A 12,109-nucleotide genomic window follows, 5' to 3' on the forward strand; every position below is an offset into this window, starting at 1 on the left:
ATTTCAGTCTAACACTTCAGTGCAAAACCTCAAGTGTAGTAAGGAGCCCTTGGAAAAGGGGTGAGGAGCACCATGCTGCCCAGCTTTAATGCAGGGAAGTGAAAACTGTGGCCCTCCAGATCCTGCTGGACTACAACTCCCATCATCCCTGGCAAATGGCTAATGGGAGCAGAGTCTACAGGTTCCCCAGCCTTTACCGATTTACTCCACCACTGCAGGACTGTGGAGCCTGTAGGACTCCTGGTCTGCAACATCCAGTCCACTATAGGGATATGAAGATGCCATGTGTCACACAATAATTTGATAAACTGAATCCAAGCAGAGTCCCCCCGCTCAAACATTTATTCAAAAACATTTCATTACTTTTATATTCCACCTTTCTTTCAGCATGGAACTTGAGGTGACGTCCATGGGATCCCCGGCTAGTCTCCCCTCTAGGCACTAACCAGGATGAAGCCTCCTCAGCTTCAGCATGAAAACCATGCATAGGATAAAGGAAGTCTTTTATTTGGTTGTTTGCATTGTTGTATATTATGCTTCTTGTTTGTTATGTTTGTGTCTGATGGGGGTAGATTTCTGTGTTGGGGGGGTGGGGGGGTTGTGTTATGTTGTAAATAAAATTTCCAATAAAAAATTATTTTAAAAAGAAAACAAAAAGAAAACCATGCATAGGTACATAACCTTAGTGGGTTCCCCCCACCCTCCCCAATTCTACAAGTTGTTTATGGACAATATAGTATAGTCTGCTTGTACCAACCGCAGAACCAAACCTAACAGTATGCTCACCATTATCAAAGTCAATGTATTTGGAAATCTTGTGCCAGGTGCGGTAGTAGAAGTGCCGAACCTGTTCCTTGTTCTTCACCATGTTTGCTGGCTTGCTTTTCTTCTTATACTTCAGGGCAATGTTGTTCTGAATTGCTTCAAAATCTTTTCCATGCTGAAAAAGCAAATACACCAATACTTTTCTACAGAATGTAAAAATTGGGCAACTAGCCGTCCAAATTATTATTCCATTTGTTGCAGATGGTTTATCAGAGATGTATGGATTTAACAGTTACAGACGCACCCACTTCTGATAGGCAATCTGCAGAAGCTAACGAATTATGAAAGCATTTTTACAAAAGTGTCCAATATACTGGGATCTGCAGTTAGGGATGCTAGGAATTATAGCTTCGGGGGGGGGGGGTGTCACATGCTTTAAATGTGCATTGGATGAGCTTTAAATGCATGTTGTGGATCTTCTCTATCATGGTCCAATGACCTTTCCCAGAATAAGCATTTGAAGATACAGACAACACCATAGGCGCATGGGTATAATGCATACAGAGAGACTGGGATATTAGCTTAAAAGGAGAATAATAGTTTCAAGTAACTTGGGGGGAAATTATTTATACTATCCTCAGTAAAAAAAACCAACAACAACTAAAAGGTATTTCACCGCCTGGATGTCAATCCTTATGTAGCCAAAATAGCACACAAGAGGATAACAATAGACTAAGGAAAACTACTAGGTTCATGGAAGATACCCCCACCCAATGAGAACTGAACATGCTAAGTAGCCACAGAATGCTAAATGTCTGCTTGTGAGGGGAATATGGTAAACAGGGTGAGGAATAAAATAGAGTAGAATTCGGCAGGGCTGGAACCCCAAACACGAGAAGAACCCATGGCAATATTGAGAGCTCTGCTTGTCTTGACATAGCACTCAAGTATTCAACCTTTGAATGAAACATAGCATCCAGTTTTGATCTTCGAAACACCCACCTCATAGAGGCCTTCAAAGAAAGTATTCTTATCCTCGGTGCTCCATGATTCCCACTGACGTCTAACCTTCTTGCCTTCTTCCTTTTCTCCCGCTGATGAGCCCAGGTTTCTTGCAGTAGATTTTGAGCTACCAGCTGGGGTGCTGGAAGAGATTCCTGATGAATTGCCAGAGGAACTCCCGCCATTATCTGCACCTGTAGTAAATAAGACACCACAACACACATTCTCAGTTAAAGGAGACTAAGTTCATCATATAATTCACAAGCAACACTTCGTAGCACTGCAAAAATAATGAAAATTTGAGAGTTTCAAAAACCAATGATTGAAAAGCAAGAGTATAAATCTTTTTTTTAAAAAAAAGAATTATTATTTTTACAACTACCGAATTTTTAAGTGTTCCGTTTCATTCTGTTAAAAATATATATTAAATTTTAAAAAAGAAACTTTCATAGAATTGTAAGGGATGCCAAGGGTCATCTATTGTTGACTAAGTCAATTGTTCACTAAGGCTGCAATCCTAACCCCACTTACCAGGGATTCAATAGGACTCACTGTGCAATCCTAACCATATCTACTCATAAGACACTACCAAATAACAAAGTGGAAACCTGTATTCCTGTATTTTCTATCTCATAAAGGTAAGAATTCCTGTATTTTCTATCTCATAAAGGTAAGAAATTATGTAGATTCCAAATGTTACTATGAAGGAATTCAGGAAAAGTGATGGCTGGTTAATGGGCTGGGATAACAAAACTGAATAAGGAGGTTGAAATGCATTAAGCCCATTTCTAGTACTCTTAAAGCAACAGACCTTCCTAAAGAGGGAACTCTCATACATCCTTCCTTTGGGCATGTACAAATCCTCCTACCAGAAAGATACTTTCTCATCAAAATTTTCAGTTTCCAAAGCTATAATGGATGTTGGGGAGGAAAGCGCTAGCAAGTTTCACAGAGCCTTCTCTGTGGTGGAGCCCAGTATGTGGAATGCTCTCCTCTTACGGGCAGGACAGTCAGCAACATTGTTGTCATTTTGGTGCCAAACACCTCTTTACTCATTTTAGGTCTGAAAGGGTGACTGTTTTAGCTGCCTCTGGTTTTTTTTTTAAGCATGCTGTTTTATAGAAAGAGATATTTATAATTTATCAGGATCAATGAGGGGTGGGTAACAATGTTTTTAAATAAAATAAAAAATAAGTAAATGCATGCAATGGCAGATTGGCTGTAGGCTCAATGCCACTTCTTTTTGGCATTACTGTGGCATGCAAGATGCATTGAATGTGATGTCCAAGGAGGGTGGGGCTCTCAAAAGAGTAGACTTGCCCACTTCTGGTAGAAGTCTCCATCTACATGTCACAATGCAGTGGCATCCTAGGGGAAGCCACCACTGGACCAGAATTACAGCTTCGGCAGAGAAGTTTCTTGGTCACAAGAGGATGTGACAGGGAATCCAACTGCCACATTTCCTGCCAGGTGTCTCACGACGCTTCTAAGAGGGTGGGTGGGAAGCTAAAATTTTCGCAAGGTAGCTATGCTACACATTCATCAGAAATAACTTTCTCACAAATTGCTCCGCAGAGATTCTCAACAAGTGATATCTATGAGCTCTGTACAAAGACCTGCACTTGACTTATCTTTCTTCAAAAAACGAAGATCATGCCCGTACTAAATTTATTGAACAGGTTAACATGCTCACTTGGCTCATGATTTTCATAAAACTGGGTTTTTCCAAGAGTTAGAGGGGACGTTCTTACTGGCTAGGCCTAGAGCTGCTACTTTTATAATACACACTTTTATAATAACACTGGTTTCATAATGCAGCACTGACTGGGGGGCGGGTGTGTGGAATTTAAAAGTGCTATATCGAGATATATACCAAGCCAGGCCCAACGCCTACTGGTATAAAGAACTGGTCCAGCTCGTAAATAATTAGTATCTGGTGCAATCACTGTTACAGCACCACCACATCTACTGGTGTATATACCAGCAGTGATTCAGTTTAGTCATTCAAACTGAAAACAACAATGAAAAATGTAGAACATATCACACAGGAAAGAATAGAGCCACACATTAAAAATACACAGGTATCACCTTCCAACTTAGTGCAAGAATGCCAAGAGGGAAATGTCATTTTATGTTGAATTAATGAAGTATAATTTGCAAGATATTGGGGGGGGGTGAGGGTGGCAGATAGAGTGAGAGATAAAGCAATGAGGGGAGACTATCAATATAATGAAAGAATTCAGCTGAGTAGAGAGGAGGTTTGAACAAACAATAGTTAAAGCAACTCAAGAACACCTAAAACCTGGATAGTTTCCAGGGGAAGACATGTTAAAAATAAGATCTTCTGTCATAACTATATGCCAGTTTCAGTGGATACTGAAATCTAAGAGCCAGGAGACAAACTTGCTTTTTAAAATTTGAAGATAAAGATGAGGTCGCTTTAAAGCAAATGAACATCAGAAACAACAAAGGGACAACAGATACCCTCAGACTTCTGGAAAGAAACTTCCTGGATAATTCCTTTTCTGTTTCTGGAATTAACCATTGCCCTTTTAAAGCATCTAAACTTTGTACAGAATCTTGCAATTTCTTTTGGGTGGGAGAGGGTGGAGCTGCACAGAAAGGTGAGCAACACTCACCTCTTTGGCATGCACATGATTACCTTGCTGATTTCTATCAGAATCCTGAAAATTTCCACTTTGAAACAGTATGTGTGTGTAAAGCTCACTTAATCAGTAGGTAATCTTGGTTTCAAATGGTCTTAGCAATGAATATGAATACATCTGAAATGACACTGCTTTATACCATTGCCTGTTCAAAACTATGAAGCAGAAAAGTTATGTAATTCTAAAAGGGTGAGATTTACAATCCACAGACTCAATAGGTATCATTTTCTTTATAAGCCAATACTGCATCCTCTACATGGGATACTTAATGCTGACTAAACGGAATTTCATCAGCCTGGTTTTTTTTTCCAGATTCTGGCCCCAAAGATTTGTAAACATAAAGGTTAGATTACTGCTAGGATACTTTTGTACAGATGCACCGACTAGCTGTCTATTAGGGCAGGACAAAATCTGTGCCTTCACATGCTACATGTTAGGCACGATGTAGCCTTTGTAACCCACACAGAGAAAGTGGCAAGACAGCTGTACAAAATGTAGCACTAAAACAGAACTCAGCAGCAGTGAAATGCCCCCTGAGAACACGCCCCAAGTGAGTTGTCAGCCATTTTTTCATAAAGCAGTACATCTTGTGCTTCAAGCCATTCTAAATGTCTCTGAAATAGCATTCCACAACTACTGTAAAATAAGGCATAAGAACAATTCAGCCAAGGGCTAATCTAGGGGTTGCCAACATGGTGCTCTCCTGATGTTGTTGACTACAACACCCATCATCCATGACCATTGGCCATGCTGGTTGATGGAAGCTGGAGTCCAGCATCTGGAGGGTCACTAATTCCTCACCCCGCTTCACACCAAGATGAGTATCTGTAGCAATCTCTTCCAACTATGAATCAGAGACTGGAAGGGTTATGATCCGAAACAATTCCTGACCACAGAAAACACAGTAAATTATGCTGATAAAAATGTTCACAATTCATGTCCAAAAGTTTAAAATTTTTAAAGACACTTGACTATTGGTTCTGAAATATTTACAGAATTTTCCTTGGGGGGTGGAGCTGCTGTTATCACACACTGCAGTAATTTTAGCAATACATGTGAACAGAATCAGAGTTAAAGGAGTACAAAAATCTTACTGAAAAGCCATGGCTAATAAGGAGAACAGTGAATAAAATTTGATCAGCAGGAAATCTGTAAAGATTGAACAGGGATGCAGTTCTCACCCCCATCCCATAGAGTACTCCACATTTTTCTTCATTTAACTCTATTTTATCATAATAGTTGAAACTGAAGGAGTGTGCATTAGTAGGTGAATGTGTGTAGGGTGATTGAAAGATGAGTGTGGAATTTTTGTGGGCAATGAGTAGAGGTGCACTGAGCAAGTGGAATCCTGATTATATTCTATTGTTTTACATATTGTATCACATTATCTCATTTTGAGTTTACTTTGCAAACCATTTCTGATGAAAAGCAGAATATAAATACTTGAAATAAAAATAATACTGTAACCTAGCACTTTCTAAAACTTACAATCGGCTGTCGAACCTATCAGAGGTTGCTCTAAATATAAATATCACAAGAACACATCACTTAAGGGTTGTTCATTACTAAGACACAATCAAGCTCAATCCAATGGGATACAGCTAGCAACCACTTAAAATTAAACACTAGGTTTAATGAGCATGTCGTTAGTTCTCTCCTGACACCTCTCTTGAACATTCCCAGAAGACACATATATGGATTTTGAAAGGAGCACTCCCTGAAAAACAATGTGAAATTATCTTCCTGAACAATTTGTCTGCTAAATCAACATAAGAATGGCTTCTAATTCCACTAGAACACAAGGGCAAAGCAAGGATTCTGAAGGACGGCTCTAGTGGAGGCCATGCAGTTCTACCTTGCCTGCAACTTGCACTGATGCTGTGAACAAATCCAGAAATAGAGGGAAAACCTGTTTGAGATCTACAAATTGATAACTAAGAAGTGGAAATACATTCTAGAAAAGAAAGGGGCAAGTTGAAGGCAGATAGAAGTGTCCCATGACACTTACTGCAGAATCTCAATTTTTATTTTTTTTATTTTGTATTTCTCTCCCAGCTATAACAAAAAAAAAATCTGGTTATGCCAGGTGTATCATAGTTGAAGTAAGCATGTATGCTGAATTTTGAAAGCATTCCACAGATCTATATGCTAAAATTCTGAAAGATAAAATAGTTAACACACATCCCATTTCGGCAAGGGAAATTAGTGTGCAAAAGTGGGCTTGAACACACACAACTGAAGCACCTCTGGATATGCATCCTCATCACAGGCTCATCCTGACTCACTGTCCTGGCTAGAGAAGTCCTTTTTAAGGGGAATGTGCATTCCCACGAGGGGCCACTATTGTTGCATGCAGGTAGAATCAGATCAAGCCAAAGCAAAGCTCCAAGACATTGACAGAAAAAGCTACCCAAGTTGGGTTTTTTATAGAATGCTTATTGATGCTCCATTACATGATTGAAAAAAAGTCTGATTGAAAGACTGTTAGGGGCTTTAAAATGCTGCACTTTTGCAGATAGCTAGCTTTACATGGATACATATAATGTATGAACTATTAAAACAGGGGCCGGCAACCTAAGGCCCTTGAGCCACAAGTGGCCCACGAGCCACCCCCAAACTGAGCTGCCCGTTCAGTGAGTCTCCGCGTGCTGCACTAAACCAGTGCAGTGCAATACTCCACGGTGTAGGAAAGTGCAGACGCCGGAAATTGCGGGTGCACGCGCGCTCCGGCCCATGGAGGGATCTCCGCTGGAGTGAACCAGCCAGGTGAGGTAAACCTTGCCGACCCCTGTATTAAAACATGCCTGTCTGAGAGTCTAGTTCGTGAATTTCACACAGGTATCATTAATTTATAAGATATATCACACACAGCCACATATATGGAAATCACACCCATCAACATCTGCAATATGGAAATTTAGGCTTAAAGATTAGTCAATATGTCCATTTTTAAATTTAGGATTCAGAATTCACTAACTCATGGACTCACACACAGAAGGACAAACAGAAAATTTTACTTGAGATTTTTGCCACCGCTGAAGAGGTAAGTTGAAAAGAAGCTTGTCTCTTCAGCAACAGGACTGCAAAACCAAAACAAGATGCAAACCAATGGTTTCCTGTATATCTATCTGTTTGCTTTCCAGAGCCTATGTGCACAGTTTTCCTAGGGCTGCAAAAACACACAGCATGTGGCAAAGCTCTGCACAAACTACACAAGAACATGGCTGCACTTCTGCAGAACTGCCATACAGTTTAATGTGGCTTCTGCAGAAACAGGGGTAAAAGTTGCCCAATGCAATTAAAAAAACACTGGAGACAGACCATAGCATAGTGGAAGAGCACAAGATTCCAAGGTTCAATCCCTGACATCTTCAGTTAGAAGGATCAGGTAGCAGGTGATGTGAAATACCTCTTTTGAAGATGCTGGGAGACATTGCCAGTCAGAGTGAACATCTAATGTCACAGAAGGCAGCTTCCTATGTTCCTAATTATTACTAATAATCAGATCAGCTTGCATACTACTGAATCCTATATGTATTCATTAATTGTAAACAATAAAATAAAAATTAGATCAACTTCAGATTATCAAAACCTTCTTTTAAAGGAAAATGCCCCAATTCAACAATAGAGTGCCAATGGAGGATAAGCTTGCACACAAACAGAAAATGCAAATATGCTATGAGATGCTTATCTAGGCACCACTAATATGGCTAGGTGTGTCTTTTGTTGTAGATGGGAATGAGCATCTATGTAAGGGGCTACTAGTGTGACTAGCACTGGATTGGGGCTAAAAATTTCATGGGGCTGGTGTATGGATGCGTATTTAAGAAATAGTTCAAGGGAGAAATACACTAAGCAACCAAAATGGGATTTCTGCACAAGGTGATGGAATCATTTTTCCTTTTTACTGGGTTGGCAGTCAAAATGTCTATTTCCCCAATGAATCCACAAGCTTTTATACTCGATGCCCTGATAGTAAGTTAAAACAGAACCAATTGTGTGATGAGAAAATAGTGAGATCAATCCTCTGGACTTTAGGAATATGATCTGACATCAGACTTCTCATCAATATCTTCATTAATGACTTCTATACAGTGGTACCTCGGGTTAAGTACTTAATTCGTTCCGGAGGTCCATACTTAACCTGAAACTGTTCTTAACCTGAAGCACCACTTTAGCTAATGGGGCATCCTGCTGCTGCCGCACCTCCAGAGCATTTCTGTTCTCATCCTGAAGCAAAGTTCTTAACCCGAGGTACTATTTCTGGGTTGGCGGAGTCTGTAACCTGAAACATATGTAACCTGAGGTACCACTGTAATACATATTTATATAAAGGGTGCTGCAATTCTTATTTAAAAGAAATCTTCCAGCATTTAGATGGTTTGCATAAATAGGCAGCATCTTATGAAATGTGCTTCTGTTCAGCATTATTATTATTATTATTATTAATGTTATTGTTAAAAAATAGGTCTCTCAGCATCCAATGCCTTCGTGACTTAATTAGTGCTTAAGGTAGGAGTGAACAAACCAACCATGGTTAAGGAAGGTGCTGAGTTTGTATACAACATCAAGCAATAATTAAAACAATCAAGGTTCCTAAGCTTCAGAATGCAGTTCAATGGAAGTACCTAATCAAAGCCTAGTGAAGCCTCTAGAGAGGGCATGGTTGATCAAACAAACTATGGTTTAACAAACCAATGTTCAATAAACCATGGCTCAGTGTCATACACAACCAAACATGCCCCATAATTAAATCTTTTATCACAACTAGTTTCACAAATAAACTTTTGACAAGGACAATAAATACTACTTAGTTATTTGGTAACAACTGAAATGACAAAAAAAGCCAAATGCTAGCTACTAAGGATGGAATCAGGGAGTCAAACCTCTAGCTCAATTCTAACTTAATAGCCCCACCCCAATCAACTGACCATGGCTTTTAAAGCTTACCACAGCTAGTTAAAGCAAAAGCAAAATCTTGTGATGCCTTAAAGATTCACGAACTGATTAACGCATAATCTTTTGTGAACTAGAGTCAAATTCATCAGATGCATCTGCTGAAATGGACTCTGGTCCACAAATGTGATGTTATAATAAATGTGCGAGTCTTTAAGGCACCACAAGACTTGGTTGTTTTTGCTGCAGCAGCAATGCTACCCCCTCCAGGGATTTTTTAAAAATGCCCTTTAGTAATAGGCTCCTGGTCCCTTTTCTATGCATATGGGGAATAAACAAAACTACAGATTTATCAAGCGAAAAACCTTGGGATGCACGAAAGCAGTGGCAGAAACGCAAAGCAAAAACAATCACCCAAGCCAGGCGTCAAGGAGACAAAACTGGCAACGGATGCCAAAGGCACCTTCCTCCCTGTGGCATGTGTGTTTTAGGAGGGGTGCGAGGTCAATACTGTACCTTTTCCTTTTGCTGCTGATGCAGGAGCGGTTGCATTGCTGCTGCTGCCACCTCCAACTGCGCAGGATGCCTGAGAATCCTTCCTTAACCTCTTGCTCTGAGGTCTGACACTGGACCTGAGGAAATGATGCTGGTCGTTGCTGTGGGCAGGCTGGACGGAGGAGGAGGAGGAGGACGAGGAGGAGGAGGACGACGGGGCTTGGGGCAAAGTGGAGGTTGCCAAGAAGGGCCCCCGGTTAGTGTTGCTTTGAGTGATCGCCTCTTCTTCCTTTGTGCTGCTGGTGCTGGGAGCTGCCTCTCCTCCTTCGCCGGCTCCTTCTTCCAGGGACTCTTCTTCACCTGCTCGCTTGCCCAGCTTCCTCAAGCCTTCCTCAGTAGTAGTCGTGCTGGTGTTGCTGCTGCTGCTGCTGCTTTCGCCCAGCTTCACTGTCATCCTATGTGGAGGAAGAGGAGGAAGGGGGGAGGAGGAGAAGGAGACAGAGACAAAGTGGGGAGGGGGCACAAAGTCAACCAAGAGACCCCTTCAGAGGAACAAGGAAAAAAAATATAAAACACCCCGAAGCACAATGCAAACCCACAACGCGCAAACACACATAACACACACAGCCTGCCTTCAGAGGGGAGAAGTTTAGCTGCAGAAATTCCTCTCAACATGGCCGCCGTTGTTTGTTACTAAATCCCCTTTCGTTGGCTTGTCCCGACCCAACAACCTGTGCCGGTGGTGGGGAAGCGAGAGGAGGGGGGGAAGGAGGCCAGGAACCCCTCCAAAGGGTAGCCAGCGCCGCCGGGCAGCCCCCTGCCCCCTCGCCGGGAAGGTTAAGGGCGCCTTTGGCAAGGAAAACCGCCGAGGCAAACTCGGGCGTTTGGGGGGGGGGGGAAGCGTTCGGCAGCCACGGAAAGGAGGAGCCGGAGGGGGGGGGAAGCACCCTCGGCGGCACACGGGGAGAGAGGCCAGCAAAAAGAGAGAGGGGAAAATATGAGAGAGATAGAGAGAGAAATGTCCCCTAAAAAGTGACTCTCCCCCACCCCATCCTACCCATTGTGTGGGTCTTCTGGGCCAGGGGGGCTCTTCTTTCTCCTCACCATGGAGCCGAGGCGATCCGACCTACTGAGGGGGGAAATTCATATTCCTAGATGCAGCAAGCAGCTTCGCTGCCGCCTCCTCCCTCCCTCTCTCTCTCTTTCTCTCTCTCGTGTGAGTGTGTGTGTGAGCGAGAGAGCGAGCGAGCGTGTGTGCGAGTATGTGTGTGTGTGTGTCTGCCTCTCTAGGACTGGGACTGGCCAAGGCTACAAAGATTTCCAACAACTCCCCACACACCCACTTCCCAATTGCTCAGCACCTTTCCGAATCGCCCTTAAATACGGCGACTTTTCTCCTCTCCAAACCAGAAGAGTGCCAGGTTTATTTTCCTCGCCAAGCCAACCCCAACAACTAATACATTAGCTTGTTGTTTTTAAAAACAACAACAAAAAAACCAAACCAACACAAACCCAAAACGCACCACTTGCACGTCATTTTTTTTTAAGTTTTGCATTTGAAAACGTGGGAGTTATTTAAGGGTTTCACTTCAAATAGCTAAAGAAAGAGCTATGGTTTCCTAAAGACATTCTTTCTCTTTTACTTTTTGTTGTTGTTGCTTTCTTATAGCATGGGTTTTTCAGCATTTGGAATAACCGCAGCTAAACTCAAACCAGATTCAAAACAGTTCCCCACCCTTAAGACATACGTGACCAGACAGTTTGCCCAATAGTTACAGAGGGTTAAACAAATGTGCTCAGATGCTACTGAAATCTTTATTACTACTTTCACATTACTGAGTTCAGTGTTTACCTAATGCTATGTCAGCATATTCTGCTGTGACCCACAAGACATTTTCTGTATTTCACACATACATACACACACACACACAATGCACATGCAGATTAAACTAGTGAACTTCAAAAAAATTGCAAAGTGATTGAAAGCATGGTACCGTAAAGCCAAAATAACTTTCAAAAAAGTAACAATTCAAGAGTACAATAGAGGACAATAACACTACAAAACTGTGCACACTTACTTGGAAGTAAGTCCCACTGAATTCAGTGTGACATACTTATAAGCAAATAGACATAGGATCATGTTGCATTATGTAAAATGCAATTTCCTTCCCACAACAGAAATCAAAATTCAAGCACCACCACCAAAAATATACTAACCAACAAAAATAATCCCAGAATTCAGACTAAAAGTGCAGCACTCATTGAAATGAACATCAATATTACAC

General features: G+C 41.6%; 1 protein-coding gene across 5 annotated transcripts in view; it reads right to left on the reverse strand.

Moving 5' to 3' along the window:
- The window catches only part of CRAMP1 (cramped chromatin regulator homolog 1), a 38,891-nt gene that overhangs the window by 25,415 nt on the left and 1,367 nt on the right, over positions 1-12,109 (reverse strand). The window contains exons 1-4 of one of the 5 annotated variants that reach the window (XM_081887928.1): positions 10,929-11,097; positions 9,846-10,279; positions 1,768-1,961; positions 787-940 (exon numbers count right to left, since the gene is read on the reverse strand). In XM_081887928.1, the coding sequence (XP_081744054.1) occupies positions 787-940; positions 1,768-1,961; positions 9,846-10,278 (781 nt within the window). In that variant the 5' untranslated portion in view covers position 10,279; positions 10,929-11,097. Of the gene's footprint in view, positions 1-786; positions 941-1,767; positions 1,962-9,845; positions 10,280-10,449; positions 10,704-10,881; positions 11,098-12,109 lie in introns of those variants that run through there. The other 4 variants (XM_081887924.1, XM_081887927.1, XM_081887925.1 and 1 more) reach the window with 4 other exon arrangements.

This window comes from Podarcis melisellensis, assembly GCF_964234715.1.
Source record: "Podarcis melisellensis genome assembly, chromosome: 14".
Lineage (NCBI taxonomy): Eukaryota > Metazoa > Chordata > Lepidosauria > Squamata > Lacertidae > Podarcis > Podarcis melisellensis.